The sequence below is a fragment of the Trichosurus vulpecula genome, chromosome 2, assembly GCF_011100635.1.
Source record: "Trichosurus vulpecula isolate mTriVul1 chromosome 2, mTriVul1.pri, whole genome shotgun sequence".
NCBI classification, from domain to species: Eukaryota; Metazoa; Chordata; class Mammalia; order Diprotodontia; family Phalangeridae; genus Trichosurus; species Trichosurus vulpecula.
In genome coordinates, this window is record NC_050574.1 from 120167098 (window position 1) to 120188431 (window position 21334).

Here is a 21334-nt window from a genome sequence, read left to right on the forward strand (position 1 = left end):
AGGAATAGAAATTAAGAGACCTAGATTTTCAGTGCAGGCCTAGTTATATAGCTAACATTTAATATAGCACCTACTATGTGCCAGGCACATAAGTGCTTTACAACGATTATTTCATTTGATTCTCCCAACAACCCTGTGAGGTAGGTGCTGTTATTATCCCTATTTTACGGGCGAGGAAACTGAGGCAAACAGAGGTTAACTGACTTGTCCAGGGTCACACAGCTATTAAGTGTCTGAGGCTGGATTTGAACTCAGCTCTTCCTAACTCCAGGCCTGGTGCTCTATCTGCTGTGCTACCATCCTCCTCTGTGCCTGTCGCTGACCCTGTTTCCTCCTTTGCAAGATTAAGTAGTTGGACTACATGACCTAAGTGTTTTCTTCCACATCTAAAATGTCATGATTTTTAGCTCTTCCCTCTTATTCTGTTGGCCTCATAGGAGATCCTCACCCGTCCTGCAGTAGTCCCACCTGTCTTCCCCCCGCCCCAAGAAAGTCTGCCCAGTGGCTTATCATCATCCTCATTCCCAGCTGAGGAAACTCTCTTGACCAACAAAGGTCAGCATCGCTGGAACTTACAGTCTCAGAGAGTTGCCTAGAGCAAAGAGAGGTTCAGTGTGTCGCCCAGTGTCACACAAAGAGCGTATTACGTCCTTCTAGCTTGAGCCCACGACCAAGGCCAGCTCTCCATCCACTATGCCACACTGCCTCGAGTAAATCAGTCACTGAGCTGGCATGCACTGTGCTAAGTGCTGGGGATTCAAAGAATAGTTAAAGACAGTCCCTGTTCTCAAGAAGCTCACCAGTCTATGGAGAAGACAACACAAGATCGGATACGTACAAGGAAGATACAGACAAGATAGACTGGGGGTAGTGTCAAAGGGAAGGCACTAAGAGTAAGGAGGACTAGAAAAGGCTCCATGCAGAAGGTGAGACTTGAAGGAAACTTGGGAAGGTTGGAGGCAGACATAAGGAGGGAGAACATTCCAGGCATGGGGGACAGCCAGTGAAAAGACTCGGCATCAGGAGATGGAGTGTCTTGTGTGAGGAACAGCTAGGAGGCCAGTATCACTGGACCACAGAGTACATAAGGGGGAGTGAGGCATAAGAAGGCTGGAAATGGAGGAAAGGGTCAGGTTACAAAGGGCTTTAAAAGCCAAACAAAGGATTTTATATTTGATCCCTGAGATAATAGGGAGCCACTGGAGGAAAATCCCCTTTCTGGGCTTACGCTTCCTCTTGTGAAATGAAGAGGTAAGATGAGATGACCTCTACCTTCCAACTCTAACTTTGTTATCCTTGAGAAGACAGACCAGAGGAAACCAAATGTCATTGCAGCTCCCCCCTCATTTGGATGGAGTCCACTTCCAAAGGAAATTATGGTAGATGCTCAAAACCACAGCACAATTTTTCATAGGAAAAACACTGAAACCCTTCCAGGTCAGCCCCAGAAAGACATTTTGGCCCCTTGCTTAAAAGATGAGCCAAACTGAATCCAAAGCATGGAAACATGGCCACACCTCACCTCCAGCTGCAGTTCATGACCAGTGAGACCCTTTCAGGAGACAAACTCATATTGAAGAAACTGGCTTAGCCTGGGATGGAGTGGAAGGGTAAAGAAAGATGTAGCCCAGAGACAAGGCCAAGAAGCTTTCGGGTCTCATTAATTGTCCTCCAGATGTTAGCCACATCACTGACATCAGCAGTTCCAGAGCAGACAGCCATGGAGGAGTTGAAATTACAGTGTACTTCCTGGCCCAATTCTTTTTCAATTTTACTCGGAAGAGGGTGATTTTTGTGACGATGATTTTTTTCTAGGTCAGTTGTTGACAGCAGTACTGGCTTGGGCTTACATTCGGCATTTCTGGAGGAAATGACCAGTTTGGGATTGACTGTCTGTGCCAGTGACGGAGGCCAGTTTTTATACGGCCAATAAAGAGCCCAATAAAAATGGAGTCATCCGTGCCAGGATTCCCAAGCAAAAGCCCAAGGATTTTTCTTTGTCAGCCCCCGACTCCCCTACCCCACTATTGGATCTGCACCTATGGGCAACGGGAAGCAGCTCACTGTGGTAGAAGGGTGAAGGCTTTGAAGTCAGAAGCCTTGGACTGATATCTTGCCTCTGCTGCCCATACCCTGTAGGACCCTGGGCAAGTCACTTTCCCAAAAGCTGGGTCTCAGTTTCCCTACTTGTAAAATAAGAGTGTTTAATGATCTGTTAGGATCTTTCTAGCACTATATTCTGGGAGCCTTGGATCCCATGCCTTGAATCTGCAGATACATGGTCAGCTGTTTTTTGAGAGGCAGTGTGGAACAGTGGGAAGGCACCTGCTCATACAGCCAGTTGCCAAAGCCTGGACAAGCTTGGCCTTTGGGCATCCTTGGCAAGATCTGAGAAGTGTACCTCCTCCCTCTGCCTCCTGTGTGGCACTTCCCCACTGGAGGGTGGGAGGCTTTGCTAGGACCCATTTCATACTTCAGAGATCCATGATTTCTTCTAGGGTCTTGGGCTCCATGAGAAGAGGATTGTGGTGAGATTTTCTTTTCCTTTAGTACTCAATGATCCCAAAGCATGTTGCTTTACCTAGCCATACAACCCTATGAGAGAGATAGTCATTTCCATTTTACAGTGGAAGAAACAGAGACTCAGAACCAAACAACTCAGGGGAAGTGAGCTGTTTAAGGTCACATACCTTTTAAGTTGTTGGGTGGGGTCTTCCAGTGAGAGCCAGAACTAGACCAGAGCAGGACAGGCAAGACAGACTTGGGTCACCATGTCTGGGGGTGGGTTCAAATAAAATTTTTTGAGATACTGGGGTGTGTTGGACCACACCTAGGAACACATCTATGTTCTCCCTGCCTGGAATGTACACTCCCTATGGAAGCTTTAGAGTTGTCTCTGTTAGAACTAAAGTTCAATGAGCTTTGCCCCAGAATCACAAAATCTTGTAATCAGAATTGACTACAGAGGCCTTGTAGCCCAATCCATAGCTGAACAGTATAGATGTACAATAGTAAATAAGCACCTACTATTTATTAAGCACCTACTATGTGCCAGGAGCTATACTAAGTCCTGAGGTGTAAAGGCAATCAGTAAATGGGAAGATCTTTCCCGCCCATTTGAATAGGCTTCAAGGGGGGCTCTCAGGGTCCTAGGGGGAGTGGCTAAGACCAGAGCCCATGGTAGGCGCCTGAGTTCTGGTCACTCAGATGACGTTCTAGTCGATGGGATGAAGTCTGGTGACTATATAAAAGGAGAGAACACAGCTTGGAGACTGAGACGTAGTGGAGGGAGGAGAAGGAGAAGTGGCGGTGGTGGCAGCAGCAGTGGCAGCAGCAGTGGCAGCAGCAGGCACTACTAAAAGCAGGACTGACCCTTGTGCAGACCAAAGAGTGCTGAGCAAGGGCTTGAGGCCACTGGGTAATCTTCTTACTGGAGGGCCCTAGCATTGGGGGGAAGCACCAGTATGGCTTGGCTTGCTGCCATAATATTTTTCTGTAACCTCCTGGTAACTATTGTGAGATGGCCATATCGGTTTTGGAAGGTTCTTGCCAGGATATCAAATTGGGGATACTGGTCCCTGGGTCTGCTATTTCGGAGCTTGAATATATGCTTTAACTCCTCTGCCTTCTACTTCGAGAATTCCTTACATCCTGCGATTGTGGACCATTCAGGCATATTCATGATTTTCTTTGAAATCATGAATTCTGCCTTAATGATATATGAGGATACAAAGAAAAGCAAATAGATAGATAAAATGGATAGAGAACAGATAAATAAAATGAATACATAGGTAAAGAGATGGGGAGAGAGATAGGAGATAAAGAGATAGAAGGATGGATGGATACATAGATGAAAGATGAAGAGACAGATGGATAGATAGAAGATGGAAAGATAGAAAGAAGGATGCATGGATAGAAGATGCAAAGATGGAAGGATAGGTGGAAGAATAGACAGAAGATAGAAAACAAATGGATACATAGATGAAAAGATAGGAAGATGGATAGAGAGATGATAGGATAGGTTAAATAGGTGAGGGAGGGAGAGAGAGAGAGAGAGAGAGCACACATACATTTATCAATCACTTACTACGTGCCAGGCACTGCACCAAGTAGAACATAAAAATAAAAGCAAGACAGTCCCTCCCCTCAAGGAGCTAGCATTCTAGTAGGGAAAGACAACACGTAAAGGGGAACATGGGGTGGCATGGCATCTCTTTCTACTTTTAGATAGTTCTAATTGTTGGGAAGGGTTTTTTGTTTTTGGTTTTTGTTTGTTTTTTTTTTGCATTCATCCAAAGTCTGCCACTCTACAACTTCCGGCCACAATTTCCAGTTCTGCCCTCCAGGACCAAGCATAATGAAACTAATCTCTTCTCTACAATACAGTCCAAATGCTTAAGGAAGACCATCGAGTCCTCCCAGAATCTTCTCTTCTCCAGATTCTACATGCCTGGGTCCTTGAATAAGTCTTATCCTCAATCAGAATGGTCTTGAGACCCTTTGCCATCTTGGCCATTTCCTCCAGATACTCCCTAGAGGGGCAAAAGCTAGATGGCAATATGTCAGGGATGGGGGAGAGGTGGCTTTTGCTCAGGTGAGATACAGGCTGGTTGGATGTGGCCTCTGAAGTTGCTCCACTCCTGAGAGTCTTTGAAATGCCATCTGCTTCATGAAACCTTTCCTGATCTCTGTTTCAGAGTAATGACCCTTGCCTTGACCAGTGCTGGATTTAAAATTGGACCTGGGTTTAAAATCCAGCTCTGTCCCTTTCCTATTTACACAACCTTGGACTTGTTACTTAACCTTTCTGGGCCTCAGTTTCCTCTTCTGTAAAATGGAGTTGGACAGGGTCACCTCTAAGATCCCTTCTAGCTCTAAATCTATTATCCATTGTAATCTATGGCCTCCCATAACATTTGACTCTCTTTAGATGTAGCTAGGTGGCACAGGGGATAGAGTGCGGGGTCTGGAGTCAGGAAGACTCATCTTCCGGAATTCAAATCCTGCCTCAGACATTTACTAGCTGCATGACCCTGGGCAAGTCACTTAACCCTGTTTGCCTCAGTTTCCTCATCTGTAAAACAAGCTGGAGAAGGAAATGGCTTGGAATCAGGAAGATCTGAGTTCAAATCCAGCCTTAGATATTTACTAGCTGTGTGACCCTGGGCAAGCCATTTAATCTCTGCTTCGGTTACCCCAATTGTAAAATTAGGATGATAGTCACACCTACCTCCTAGGATTATTGTGAGAATCAAATGAGATAATATTTGTAAAGTACTTAACACAGTGCCTGGCACATAGTTGGTGCTTAATAAATGCTTGTTTCCTTCCTTTCATGCACTTATCATGTAAGATCTCATCTCAGAGATATCTGTGTTTGTCTTATGCCCATGGGTCCAGTCCTTGATGGCCCGTGCTGTCTGGCTGGCTGCTACCTCACCCACTCCCTGACATTCTGTCTCTATCAGTCTCCATTCTTGTATTGAGGCAGGGGACAGGACATCAAACCTTCTTCCTAGATTGGCTGCCTGTGACTATTTTTAGTGGTTGCCACAGGGTATGGCCCTGATACAGCAGCTCTGCTGTCTACTAGACTCTGTTTCATGGACATTAAGGCTGTTGTGTCTCTTCCCAGAACTTGTGGATGGTTTCCCTTTACCTCAAACTTACAGGGTTCCTCCTTTTTCTCTTACCTTGGTAAGCATTCACCCAGCTTCCTTGTCAACTATCAGACCCCTGTAGCCCTCCCTTCAGTACAATGCCCTTCTCGAATTTCCTAGCAACAACTGAATTTCGGAGAGGGGAAGGGACATACCCAAGGTCACGCAGCTAGTTAGAAGCAGAACCAGAGCTTAAAGGCAGATCCCCTGACTCCCCAATTCCGTGTTTTTTTTTCCACTACCCCATTCAGTCTCTTTTCCATCTGTGTTGCAAAACTGGAGCCAAGTATAGACAGCAGGCCTTCTTCATAAGCTCACTCCCAAGGATTAAGTTTCTAGCCTCATTAGTCATTTCAGATGACATAGCCAACACTTTCAGCCAGCACCACAAACCCGTAAAAAGTTCATATGTGCCTGTCTCCTCGACTAATCAGAAGAACTACTGTATGTGCAGCAGGCAGCACAACAGACCAGCCAATCACTAGTGTTTCCAAATTGGTTTTGATTAATTACACAGACTCAGCTTTAATTGGTGCCAACATCGCTGCCAGAGAGCTTACGGGGAAGCAGGATGTTATGCTTTCATTCCCTTAAGTCACATAAAATCATGAAAGATGGGGTAAAGAATCACTTGTAGTTCAGAATTTATTGACCGTGCAGACCCAGAAAACACAAACATCACCATTTTGATTGCCTCTGAAGCCAGTTCCCTCCACTCTCTGATGTTGTGCAAGGGTCTCCTCTGCGCCCCCAAGGCCACGAGTCCCTGGCTACTGCAGTGGGCTACGATTTGATTCAGCTAGAAAGCGCCCACACTGGGCAGAGTGGCCTCCAAGCCATGGTTTCTAAGACATTTACAATTAGGCACCTACTATGTGCAGAGAGACCTCCAAGTGGTGATTTCTAAGGCATTTGTATTTATGTGTCTTAGCTTGTAAGTATTAGAGGTGAAACATGAACACAGGTCTTCCTGATTCCAAGTCAGTATACTCTCTAATAATAATAATAATAAAATAACACTTATTATGTGCAGAGTGGTACACAAGCTTTGATTTCTAAGAGATAATTATAATCTATGTGGAGAGAAAGAATGAGAGAGAGACAGAGACAGGGAAATACCTAGGGGCAGCTAGATGGCACCATAGTGCACAGAGCACTGGGGATGGAGTCAAGAAGGCCATAGAAATGTTCATACCCTTTGACCCAGCAATACCACTTCTAGGGTTGTATCCCAAAGAAATCACACAAGCGGGAAAAGGACCCATATGTACAAAAATATTTATAGCGGCTCTTTTTGTAGTAGCAAAGAATTAGAAATCAAGGGGATGCCCATCAATTGGAGAATGGCTGAACAAGTTGTGGTATACGAAGGTAATGGAATATTATTGTGCTCTAAGAAATGGGGATGATACGGACTTCATAACAACCTGGAAAAACCTACATGACATAATGCTGAGTGAGCGGAGCAGAGCCAGGAGAACGTTGTGCACAGCCACAGATATATGGATTCTGTGAGGACCAACACTGACAGACTTCGCTCTTCTCAGCAACACAAGGTACAAAGACAACTCCAAAGGACTCACGATGGAGAATGCTATCTACATCCAGAGAAAGAACTGTGAAGTTTGAATGCAGATTGAGGCACACTTCATACTTGCCTTTTTTCCCCCTTTTTTTCTTCTCTTTTGTTTTTGTTTTTGTTCTTGGTTCTGTCTCTTCTTTCTCATGATTCTTTCCATTGGTCATAATTCTTCTCCATAACTTGACTAGTAGATAAATTAATTCAATGCGAAGTTACATGTGGTAGTTATATGAGATTTCATGCTGTCTTAGGGAGGGAGGGGGGAAGGAGGGGAGAAAATCTGGAGCTCAAAATTATGTAGAACCGTGTGTTGTAAACTAAAAATAAAAATAAAAACAAAAAAAACTACCAAAAAAAAAGGCCTGAGTTCAAATGGGACCTCAGACACTTACTGTGTGACCCTGAGCAAGTCACTTAACCTCTGTTTCCCTCAGTTTCCTCATCTGTAAAAAAGGGAATTATACTAGCACCTACCTTCCAGGGTTGTTGTCAGGATCAAATGAGATATTTGTAAGGCACTCAGCACAGTGCCTGGCACATAGTAAGCTCTATATAAACCCTGGCGATGATGATGATGATGATGATGATGATGATGACAGTAGCACTGATTTAGAGTCGGGACGACCTGTGTTCAAGTCATGCCTGTGATACATACATATAAGCTGTGTGACCATAGGCAAGTCACTGGACTTCTCGGTGCCTTGAAAACTCTCTAAGACAAGTTGCAGATGAATTGCTAGATCTACATAGTACAGGTGGAGAGAGTTCTTCACATTGATGAAATCACAAGATTGGAACAAAAATAAAAAGTTAACTGAACTCTGAGCTAGATGTCTCAAGGCTTAAGTCTCAACTCCATTACCCTGCTGTGATGGGCAAATAAGTCTCTTCCTCTCTCAAGTTTCCCAGGTAACTTTCTAAGATCCTAAGTTTCAGAGGAGTTGTTGACCTGCACCAGGGGAGAGAGTTTCCACACCAGGAGTTCCCTATGCTGGCACAAACCTAGGTCAGACCAAAAAGAATACAGAACCAAATTCGAGATATTATTTCTAATGAATGCCTGGCCCCTAGAGTAGATGGGAACAAAGTGTATACCAACACTTAAAGGTAATTAACAGGATAATTCAGGGAAAAGGAAGAACCCTGTTGAGGGGAAAAGGGTCATGGTTCAAGTCAGAATCTGAGAAAGAAAACCAGAGTCCACAGTGGATTGATTAAGAAGTTCCCCAGAGGACCAAATCCAAAGGATGAGATAGGAAGTAGTGAAGAGAGAGTGAAATAGTGATCCCAAAAGCCAGAGGAGTCAAGAAGCCAATTAGGGTGGAAACATTCCAGGCAGGAGCAGTAGATATGGACTTGTTCTGTAGTGTGAGTGTTGTGATGGATCCACAGCCTAAGGACAACTGAGTACAGAGTGGGCATAGGCTCACATTAAGGGTATGATTTCTAACACCCCATCACGGGCATAGAGATGGCCTGAGAGACAGAAAAATCCAAGTGTAAGTCCTGCTGACTTGTTCTTGCTGAATGACCCTGGGTGAGTCACCTAGCTCCCAGTGCTCTGGACAATTCTCTTAAACTAAGTTGCACAGAGATATTGACCTGTAGTTCTGCAGTTGGCTCTGTACCTATGAAATCACAAATTCCTATATTGGACCTTGATGCTTACACATTCTAAATCCGCCTTTTATGATAATTGTTGACATGTTTTATGATTCATGCCCCTTATTAGGCTGGCAGGTAGGTGGCACGGTGGATAGAGCCCTGGGCTTGGAATCAGGAAAACTCATGTTCACGAGTTCAAGTCTAGCCTGGGATACTTAGTAGCGGTGTGACCCTGGGCAAGTCATTTAATCCCAATTGCCTCCATTTCCTCATCTATAAAATGAGCTAGAGAAGGAAATGGCAAACCACTACAGTATCTTTGCCAAGAAAACCCCTAATGTGGTCACAAAGAGTCAGACATGACTGAAATAACTGAACATACGACACCCCCCCCCCAATTAGATGGCATGTCTCTTGAGGGCAGGATTGATGTTTTACTTTATCCTTATATATCTAGGACCTGCGGCACATGGTAAGTGCTTAATAAATATTTTTTTTAATTGAACTTAATCGAATTTCTAAAACACAATTGGCAGGTCCTACCAATTCAGTACAGTTCATTTCAACAAACAAGTATCAAACACCTAAGAAAGTGCAAGGTCCCCAGCTTGTGGTTGGGGCTATATAACGATGAAAGATGACATAGTCCTTGCCTCTAAGGAATTTATGATCTCTCTCCTCTTCAGCCACCTCCTCCATAGCCTCCTTGCCATCCAATGGTTTTCCTTGAAAGTACCCTTTCTTCTCCCAGAATCCCTCCAGTACTGAAAACATAAACCACTCAACTAATCCTGCCATTGTTCCTGGATAGGTTGCATCAAACTATGCCCATCGCCTCAATGACTGTCCTTGGGACTTTGGAGACCAAAATTCTCTTCCTTGTCCACCACGCCCTTAAATATTTGTTTCTCCCATTAAAATATAAATCCCTCAGGGCAAGGTCTTTTGTATGTATATATATATATATATATCCCCAGTGTTTAGCCCTATGCTTAGCACAGAGTAAACACCCGCATTTTCATTCATAGACAAAAATGAAAAATGACCTAGTGCCTGCTTTTAAGGATTTTATAGTCTACTGGGGGGAGGAAAATGACATGTACACACAAACATAAAGGCTAGATCCAGATAAAGTACTCACCAGGTAGCTGGAGTTGAGGGGGGAGGGAAGGTACGGTTGCTATTGCACCTGGAGGCTGGTAGACCTGAATTCAAATTCTGCCTGAGACACTAGCTGTGTGACCCTAGCCAAGTCACTTCATCTTTCTCAGCTTTAGTTTCCTCATCAGTAAAATACAGATAATATGAGGCAATATATGTAAAGTGCTTTCCAAACCTTAAAATACTATAGAAATGCTACCTGTTATTACATAGGGGCAGCTAGGTGGCACAGTAGATAGAGCATTGGGCCTGGAGTCAAGGAAACTCATTTTCCTGAGTTCAAATCCAGCCTCAGACACTAGCTGTGTGACCCCTGGGCAAGTGTCCCAGGTAACTGGGCAAGTTACTTTGCCCTGTTTGCCTCAGTTTTCTCATCTGTAAAATGACCTGGAGAAGGAAATGGCAAATCACTCAAGTATCTCTGCCAAGAAAAGCCCAGATGGGGTCATGAACGGTAGGACACGACTGAACAATAGCAACAATTATTACTTACTCTTAGAAAATTTGAGGACAGAAAAAAAAATCACTTTCATCTTGGGAAGGAGGGAGGGATAGACCAGGGAGGTGGAGGAAGTAGCACCTGACCCGAGCTTTTAAGGAAGAAAAGGATTTTAACTGGCCAAGATGAGAAGAGCACACCTGCCTGGAAAGCCTTCTCTTCTAGCATGGACCTGGTGGTGGATTGGATGTGTCCCTCTCCTCCAAGGACCAGTCTAGGTAAATTCAGAGAGGCTCCTTATCACCAGAAGGGTGCTTCCCTACCTCCCACCAGGGAATGACTGTTTTTGGTCACAGCAGCTCACAAAACTTTCTACTAAAGCATGAAGAGGTTGGGATTTGTGTCAGTGGTAGGAGGACCCCCCACAATGAAGTAACAGCTCCTTGAAAAATTTATTGGATTGCAACATCACAGGGGAATATGAGCTTTATGGGGGTCTTCATGTTGGAAGGTTCTCCTGCTTTAAAAGACTTCTGCCATCTATATCCCAAAGAGATCATAAAAAGGGAAAAGGACCTACATGTGCAAAAATATTTATAGCAGCCCCTTTCATGGTGGCAAAATATTGGAAATTGAGGGGATACCCATCAATTGGGGAATGGCTGAACAAGCTGTGGTATGTGAATGTAATGGAATACTATTGTCCTATAAGAAATGATGAACAGACAGACTTCAGAAAAACCTGGAAAGACTTGTATGAACTGGTACAAAGTGAAATGCACAGAACCAGAAAAACATTGTACACAGTATCAGCAACATTGTGTGATAATCAACTATGAATGACTCAGCTCTTCTCAGCAACACAATGATCTAAGACAAATACAAAATGCTGTCTACATCCAGATAAAAACTGATGGACTCTGAATGCAGATCGAAGCATATTTTTTCCACTTACTTTATTCTTTCTTGTGTTTTCTCCCCTTTTGATCTGTTTCTTCTTTCACAACCTTTACTAATATGGAAATATTTTTACATGATAGCACATGTATAAACTATATCTAACTGCCTATCATTTTCAGAAGGGGGAGAAGAAGGAGGGAGAAAATTTTGGAACTCAAAATCTTGTAAAAATGAATGCTAAAAATTTTCCTGACATGCAACTGGGGGAAAAAGACAAAATACTATTAAAATAATAAAAAAAGAAAGGAAATAAAAAGACCTCCCCCACTCCCAAATGTGTCACCAGTGTCTCAAATTCCAACATTAGAGATTCATTCCTTTAGGTTAATGAATCCATGTGTACATTTAATCATTCAACAGATATTATTTGAGCATGCCTATCAATTTTTCTCTGTTCATTCATTCATTCAGTGAACATTTCTTCTTAGTCCTTGCTTTCCCACTTATTTCATTGGTATAGGGTATTCTCAATCAGGAAACTCCCTCTCCCAAAGTAGATCAGCCCCTGCTCTTCAAGGGTCTTGGAGAGTCTTAGAGGATTATACCAAGAGGCTAAATGGCTTGTCCGGGGTCACAAAGCCAGTATGGGGGACTTGAACGCAGATCTTCTTGATGCTGAGGGCAGCTTTCTATTCACTTTTCCATTTCTCTCTCAAAACAATTCTTTTTTAAAAAAAATTTTAGTTAATTTATTTATTTTTAGTTTTCAACATTTACTTCCATAAGTTTTAAATTTTTCCCCCTCCCTCCCCCTTCCCTCTCCTAGATGGCCTGCAATCTGATATAGGCTCTACATATATATTCCTATTAAACATATTTTCACATTAGTCATGTTGTATAGAAGAATTATAACGAATGGGAGAAACCATGAGAAAGAAAACAAAACAAACAAAAAAAGAAAATAGCCTGCTTTGCTCTTCATTCAGACTCCACAGTTCTTTCTCTGGATGTGGATGGCATTTTCCATCATGAGTCCTTTGGAATTGTTTTAGGTTCTTGCATTGCTAAGAAGAGCTAAGTCTATCAAAATCAGTCATCATAGACTGTAGCTCTTCCTGTGTACAATGTTCTCCTGGTTCTGCTCACTTCACTCAGCATCAGTTCATAGAAATCTTTCCAGGTTTTTCTGAAGTCTGTCTGTTCATCATTTCTTATAGGACAATAGTATTCCATTACATTCATATACCACAACTTGTTCAGCCATTCTCCAACTGATGGGCATCCACTCAATTTCCAGCTCTTGACCACCACAAAGAGAGCTGCTATAAATATTTTTGTACATGTGGGTCCTTTTCCCATTTTTATGATCTCTTTAGGATACAACCCTAGAAGTGGTATTGCTGGGTCAAAGGGTATGCACATTTTTATAGCCCTTTGGGCATAGTTCCAAATTGCTCTCCAGAATGGTTGGATCAGCTCACAGCTCCACCAACTATGAATTAGTGTTCCAACTTCCTACTATCTTCTCCAACATTTATCATTTTCTTATTTTGTCATGTTAGTCAATCTGATAGGTATGATGTAGTACCTCAGAGTTATTTTGATTTGCATTTCTCTAATCAATAGTGATTTAGAGCATTTTTTCATATGACTATAGATAGCTTTAATTTCTTCCTCTGAAAACTGCCTGTTCCTATCCTGTGACCATTTATCAATTGGAGAATGACTTGTATTCTTGTAAATTTGACTCAGTTTTCTATACATTTTAGAAATGAGGCCCTTATCAGAAACACTAGTTGTAAAAATTGTTTCCCTTAAAACAATTCTTAAGTACTTAAAATATATGAATGCTCACATTTATACAGTACTTTCTGGCTACAAAGAACTTATCTTCATTCTTATTCCATAGTCGTAACAAGCCAACGAGGTGAAAGAAATATTATTTCCACTTTAAAGATGAGAAATGTAAGTCTGAGAGGTTTGAAGTAATTTGCCCAAAGTCACAGATTTACAAGTGATGAAGTTTGGACATCCAGATATCCCAACTCCCTGCCCAGTATCCTTTCCCCTTTAGCATGCTGCATTCATGCTATATGTAATGGTTGGTGCTGGAGAAATGAGGATTAGAGACCAAGACATAAAAGGATCACTGGAAGGAACTGGGGTACTTAACCTGGAGAAGAGAAGACATGGGGATGGTGCAATAGCTAGGTTCAGGTGGAAGAAAGATTCAATTTATTCTGCTTGGCTCTAAAATTAGAACTGGGAAGCTATAGAGAGGCAGATTTCAGGTTGAGATAGGGAAAAAACTCCCTGAAAACTAGACTGTCCAGAAGTGGAATGGGCTGCCCTTGAAAGGGAGGGAGTTGTCCATTACTAGAGGCCTTTGTGTGGAAACTGGATGTCTACTTATCACAGGTTTTGGTAATGAGATTCCTGCTCATGTGTGGGTCAGATTAGGGCAGCTAGGTAGTGCAGTGGATAGAGTGCTGGGCTTAGAGTCAGGAAAACCTGAGTTCAAATTCGGTTTCAGCCACCTACTAGGTATGTAACCGTGGGCAAGTCACTTAACCCTGTTTGCCTCAGTTTTCTTATCTGTAAAATGGCAAACCACTCAGTATCTTTGCTAAGAAAACCCCAAACAGTGTCATGGTGAGTTGGACAGGACCAAAACAACTGAACAACATGGGTCAGATTGGATCTCTCCTAAGTTTCTTTCCTATCCTGAGATTCTGTGATATTAAGGAAGACTTTCTGGAGGAGGTGTCATTTTTTTTCAGCTAAGCTTATCCTTAAAAGATGGACAGGATGCCAATAGACAGTGGTGATGGAATTCCAGGGGAAAATGATGGGTTGAGCAAGGTTGGGTGGATACAGTAAGTCATCTAATCTGGTTTGAGAAGAGTGAGGAGAAGCATCAATGTCATTAACATTTTATCATATATTAGCAACCAGTAAAACAAGAGCAGGCTTTGATGTGGGGGTAAGGGGAGAAAGAGGGCCAGAGCGTGTGGACACTACACTGGGGTGGCAGATTAGGCAACAGCATGGGGGTGTGGGTAAGGCACAGAGGAAGACAGGTAAAAGAGAGGCAACAACACACACTGTGGTGTGAAGCAAAGAGCACAGAATTCTAGAATCCTAGAATAGGAATGGAGCTCAGATACAAGCAAGGGCAAACCCTATCCAATAACTATGCCTCCCAACAAATGATTCAGGAGTCCTGGGTTGTAGTCACATCTCGATCCCTAACTCTTTGTGTAAATGAGCAAATAATTTCCCTTTTCTGGATCTCAGTTTTCCCCTCTGAGGTCCCTTCCTACAATGAGATTCAGTGATTCTGTCAGACCGACAAAGGCTTCTTGGAAGGAGATGGCATCTGAGCTGGGATTGGACTAGATTCAATAGTCTCTGAGGTCTCTTCCAACTCTAAGGTCATGGAAAGACCAATTGAACCAAGAGAGCATCCAACCCCTAGTTCTGGTGCTGATGCTAATTCACTCTGTGACCTTGAGCAGATCCTGGTACTGAATTTCTGTTTTCTCCCATTAAATGAGAGGGTTAGACTAGGTTGTCTCTAATATCCCTTCTAGATCTTCTGTTCTGAGATTGAATTTTTGCCAAGCGCCAGCCCAGATCTGCTTTGTACATATTTGTTTGCATGTTGTCTCCCTCATTAGATTGTAAGCTCCTTGAGGGCAGGGTCTGTTTTTGCCTCTTTTTGAATTCCCAACATTTAACACAGTGCCTGGCAAATAAATTAAGCACCTAGTACTTAATAAATGTTTATGGCTAGACAGTGGATAGAATGCCAGTGATAGTGGATAGCGGAATGACAGTGGATAGAATGCCAGGCCTGACATCAGGAACATTCATCTCCTTGAGTTCAATTTGGCCTCAGATACTTACTAGCTGTGTGACCCCTGACATGCCATTTAACCCTGTTTGTCTCAGTTCCTCAACTGTAAAATTAACTGAAAAGGAAATGGCAAACCATTCCAGTATCTTTGCCAAAGAATACCCTCCAAAAGAGTCATGAAGAGTTGGAAATGATTGAATAAATGTTTATAGATTGATTTCTCATCTGCTTTGATCAAAGAAACAAAGAAGTATGTCACTTTTTGCTTTTTAAAATGTATACCTGAATTCCCGACCCCCTTATTTTGTTGGCCCCCTCCTCATCACTGGGATTTAAAGAGACACTGAAAAACTTTGCATTTCTGTGTTATTACTTCCATCCCCTCCACATCCTGACCCATGCTTTTATTTTCAATTTGTCTCATTAAGGACAATGGAAGGAATTAGTGGTGCTTAGCCTTCAGAAAAGACCTGAGGGGCACGTGATATCTTTCTGAAAATATATGTAGGATTGTCATGAGAAGGAAGGAGATCAAATAAGATAACACATATAAAGCATTCTGCAAGCCTTAAAGGTGAATATAAATGCTAGTAGTGATGATGATGATGATGATGACAGAATATCTTTTCCATTGTTCCACTTTGCTCCAGAGGAGAGTTTTAGGAACAATGAGAAGAAAGTATAGGAAGGCAGGTTCGGGATAAATATGAGAAAGTCTCTTTTAACCAGCTCTGCCCCCTCAATAGAATGGGCTGCCTTAGATTCCTGTCCTGAGAGGTGTTCAATAAGAGGCTGGATGACACCCCACCAAGCCTACTTAGTCCCTCAAACTTAACACATCCCAAGTTGAGCTCATGTCTACCACCACTTACCTTCTCTATTTATGTTGCTAGAGCCCCTATCACTCCAATCACCCAGGCTCATAACCATAACATCATCTTTGATTCTTCCTTCATTTCTCACCTCTGCCTCTTCCTCTCCAACCCCAAAGCCAACACCCTCTTTAAGACTCTTATCTCTTTTAAAGCTTTTTATTCTGACTTTAACAAACAACAAAGAAATCGAGTATTTTCATATACAAAACAGATTAGAAAAAGAGGACTGTGCGTGAGACAATAAATAGCAATTATTATACCGCTTGTGCTGTAAATATATGTAAAAATAGCTGCTAAAATAAGTGTACACATAGAGACCCTTTTTCTCTTCCTTTGATCTCTATCATTAGCGCTGCTGGATCAAGGTCACAGTTTGGTGACCCCTCAGATGGAGACCTGAATTGCTTTCCAGGGTGGCTAGCTAGACCAACAACAAACTTCTCACAACTCCTCCAACAATGGCTATTTTCCACTTTCTGGTAATTTTTTTTTTTTTTTTTTGCCAATCTGATAGGAGTTGTTTTAATTCGTACTTATCTAATTATTAGTGGACCCTCAGCTCTTTTGACCTAGCTTTCTCTGAGGTAATACAAAAAGCATTTTTATGTAATCACAGTGTACGAGGCACTATGCTAAGCACCAGGGATACAGAGACAAAGCAAAAACAAAAACAAAAACAAAACCAGTCACTACCTTTAAGGAGCTTACATTCTGCTGAATTTTTTCTTTGATGTGGCTTTTCCAATCCACCCCAAACAGTGCTCTCTGAGTAACCTTCCTAATGTCTCACTCTGCTCACTGGATCAGTGTTCTAGGACACCTTCCAGGCCATCTAGCCCAATCATCTCATTTTCCAAATAAGATGAGGTCCAGGGACTTGCCCAAGGTTACACAGATATTTAATGACAGAGGTGAAATTTTAACACAGGTCCTCTAACTGTAGAACCAAATGATCTTTCCGTTATTCCACACTTAGCCTTCTCTATTCAGAGAACTTCGATGGCTATCTACTTCTTGCCTAGTGAATTCAAGAAACCTGAAGGGAAGTTTAGTTGGTGGAGAGAGTCAGGAATGGTTCACAAAAGGATCACAGCCTTTAGAATTGTAAGAAATCTTAGATATCATCTACTTTTTTTTTCTTTGGAGGGGGGAAGGCAGGGCAATTGGGGTTAAGTGACTTGCCTGAGGTCACACAGCTAGTGAGTGTGTCAGGTATCTGAGGCCAGATTTGAACTCAAGTCCTCCTGACTCCAGGGCCCATGCTCTACTCACTGAGCCACCTAGCTGCCCCTCTTAGATATCATCTAATTGGACTCCTCTCTTTTTTACATATGGGGAAACGGAGGCTCAGAGGGGTGAATTAATTTTCCCAAGATGAGTAATAATAGCTAGCATTTCTGTATAGCACTTTACAAAAATATCTCCTTTTATCTTCACAACAACCCACAGAAGTATTATCATTTTTATTATTCCCATTTTTACACGTGAAGAAACTGAGGCTTAACAGAAATAATGTGACTGCTCAGGGTCATTCAACTAGTAAATGTCTGAGGCTGGATTTGAACTTAGGTCTTTCTGACTCCAAGTCTATTGCACCACCTAGAAGCCTCTAATAAATGGTCTACTCGGGACTTGAAACTTGGTCTTCTAAACCTAAATCTAAATTCATTTCACTGTTAGGTTCCTGGGAAAGCCTTTGATGTGGAGGGGGGAAGGTGGTACCAATGCCAGCAACATTCTCCTGCCTGATGGGAATTCCTACAGACTGGAGATACCGGGAGAGAGAATGACTAGCAACTACCTCGGAGAGCAAATTCAAGCTGTACTCATAAATCCAATCTAGTGCCTGGGGACCCCTAATCCAGAGTCCAAGACACTGCCAGGAGAAGGTAGGCATGAATTAAGCACCACAGTGGGGCATCTTGGGTAGTCAGGTCTCTTAGGTTATCAGACAGGGGCACACTACAAAGGAGGAGGGAGGGAAAGAAGACAAAAAATGGAATTGTGGAGATGCAATAGAGACACACTCTGTATCCTCCCACTGTCCTTTTGCCATTTTGCCTAGGATCAGATCCCAGTTGCTCAGGAGAGTTGTGTCTTATTCCCTGACCTGAAAGTATTCATCTCTTGTCACAATCTGGTGCCTCCTCCTTCTCTCAGGTTGTAGGGACATTTTGCACACCATTTTCTGTGGTTATAAGTCCTGAGATGCTGTGAGTTCTTGTCAGCCCTCCAGTGGGCTGTTGCCATGTGACTTGGAGCTAGAGGCACAAGACAGCAAAAACAATGTTGTTTGCCCAACCAGCATCCCCTGGATGGGCCCCAGGACAAGCTAGTGTTCTACTGGCCTGAATCCCTGCTGCTTCAACTGGCTACACTTCACTGCCTAACTTGACTTTATGGCCCTGATGCAATGTGGCTATTCAATGATGCTTCCTCTCCTAGGGTCTGTGTACATTTAGGGGTATGGGGGAAGGGACAAATGTGGGAAGACAACATGGGCTAGTGGAAAGAATGCTGGACTTAGATCTATGAGACCTGGGTTCAAATCCCAGCTTGATGCCCAGACCCACATCTAACTAGATTCTGGGCACTTCAGTCTTTCTGAGCCTCAGTGGTCGTAAAATATGAGGGTTAGATTATATAATCTCTAAGCTCCCTTCTTGAGTGAATCATCAATTCTCTATGGCATTGCCAGGATCACATGGCTAGAAAGTGGCAATGCAGTGGATGTGCAAATCCACCCAGGCACCTTGACTTCACCAGACTGCTGGCTGTTGTTGTTTTTAAGATCTTCAAAGAGAAGGCACCATAGAGGTAGAAAAATGGATTTTCATATCATTCAATTCAATTTAAACCCTACCTTCTACAGCAAGCCTTTTCCTATCCCCCTTAATTCTAGTGCAGCTAGGTGGCTTCGTGGATAGAGTACTGGACCAGGAGTTTGAAAAGACATGAGTTCAAATCCCATCTCAGGCACTCACAAGCTATGTGACTCTGGACAAGTCATTTAACCTCAGTTTCTTCATCTGCAAAATGAGAATGATAGCATCTACAATCCAGGTTTGTTGTGAGGATCAAATGAGATAATTCTAAGTGTTTAGCACAGTCTGAAACAGTAAATGCTATACACATATATGTATATATGTGTGTGTGTGTGTGTGTGTGTGTGTGTGTGTGTATAATGTGTGTGTATATATATATATGTATCTGTTAGGTCTTATTATTTGCTATTTATCCCGTATACAGTTTGTCTATACATAGCTACTCGTGTGTTCTTTCCCCCATTCGACTGGGAATTCTTTTACAGTAGAATTGTCTTTTCTCTTTTTTTAATACTCCCAGTGCTTAGAACTGTGCCTAACACGTAGTAGGGCCTTAATATTTACTGACAAAATTCAAGCACCTACTATGGGTAGTGTTCAGCTCTGGTAAAACATGGGGAGAATAAGATACAGTCCTTGCCTTCAATGTCCCAAATGGGACCGAGGGAGGGATGACACGTATAAATCAATGTGATAGAAGGTAGAAAGGTGTGTAGAGGTGGAGAGGAAGGAGGAGTGTTCTAGGAAAACTTGAGAGAACACTTTAAGTTGGGGCACAGATGAGGGTCAGTAAATCCGTGTCATTTATAGTGGAATCTTACCTCATCGCATACCATCGTGTGTCTTATTTATGTCCCTTGTTTTTGAGTTATTTGCATTTGAAAGCCCCTTTCCCCTTTCCCCCTGAGTCTCCCTCTGTTTTCCCATTTGAAATGCACATGTTACCATGGAAATGTCACTCTTGTGGGGCACGGCTGGTGGTGTCCACGAGTGAAGTACAAAAGCCATTTTCAGGATGTCTGGAAACCCAAGAATATGGCTCAGGAAATAGATGTCCTCATTATGGGGTAAATTTCGCAGTTGCAGACACTGTGTCATGAATATAAACACACTCAGAAATAAGAGATGGAACAGATGAGAGCTTTAAGATCTTTATTGGTTCTCCCATGTCTAGATCATTCACAGAGCAGAGACAGGAGAAGAGGATTAAAATATATCATCCAGTACTCAGATTGGAACATCATCCAAAGAGCCAGGAGGAACATCTGGAAAAATGCACAACTGGATGCCAGAACGTACTGATAAACACAAACCAACTGGATGAAACAAGAGAGGACACTTTGGGAAAATATGGGGAGGTGTGGTTTTGAGGAGAAAGTGCTGGATTGCAAGGAGGAAGACTTGGCCTCTAATTCTGGTCTCACCATTGACTTGCTGGGTGACTTTGGACAAGTCACTTCCCTTTGAGGCTTTGACCCTGTTTTCCTACCTGTAGGATAAAATGGCTGGAATAATAATCTGTTAGCTCTACTTTAGCTCCATTATGCTATCATTCAATGCATCAAATATTTTCCTGAAAAGTTGTATGAAAATCTAAGTTTCCTTAATTAAAAAAATCTTAAAGTGCACCATAGGAGTTTGATAAAAATATTCTATAATGAATCCTTTTGTAAAGCAAGAGGTTGGTGGTAAGAAGAGGGAAAAAGCATGCATTAAGAGTTAGAACTCCCAGATCTGACACTAACTGGCTGTAGATTTTTAAAAAATTTTATTAAATATTATTTTTCCCCAATTGCATGTAAAAACAATTTTTAACATTCATTTCTTTCAAATTTTGAGTTCTCCAAATTTTCTCCCTCCCTCCCCAACTCCCTAAGACAGTAAAAAATTTGATATAGGTATACATGTGCAACCATGCAAAAAATGTTTCCATATTAGTCATGTTGTGAAAGAAAATACAGAGCAAAAACACACACACAAAATAAATAAAGTGAAAAACAGCATGCTTCAATCTGCATTCAGAGTGTGTCAGTTCTTTCTCTGGAGGCACATAGCATTTTATATCATGAATCCTTTGGAATTATACTGGATCACCATATTGCTGAGAATAGCTAAGTCAATCACAATTCTTCATCATATAATACTGCTGTTACTGTGTACAATGTTCTCCTGATTTTGCTTGCTTCACTTCACATCAGTTCATGTAATCTTTTCAAGTTTTTCTGAAGTTACCCTGCTTGTCATTTCTTATAGCACAATAACATTCCATTATAATCATATACCACAATTTGTTCAGCCATTCCCCAAAGTGATGGACATCCCCACAATTTCCAATTCTTCGCTACCACAAAAAGAGTTGCTATAAATATTTTTGCACGAATTTTCTATTTTCTAAAAATCTCTTTGGGATAACCTAGTAGGAATATTG

The 21334-nt window shown here is 42.2% G+C and overlaps 1 protein-coding gene across 1 annotated transcript in view; it reads right to left on the bottom strand.

Annotated features, from left to right (window-relative positions):
• The window catches only part of GVQW3 (GVQW motif containing 3), an 84564-nt gene that overhangs the window by 52587 nt on the left and 10643 nt on the right, over positions 1-21334 (bottom strand). The window contains 1 exon segment of the mRNA XM_036743926.1: positions 6075-6322. Within this exon segment, the coding sequence (XP_036599821.1) occupies positions 6075-6322 (248 nt within the window).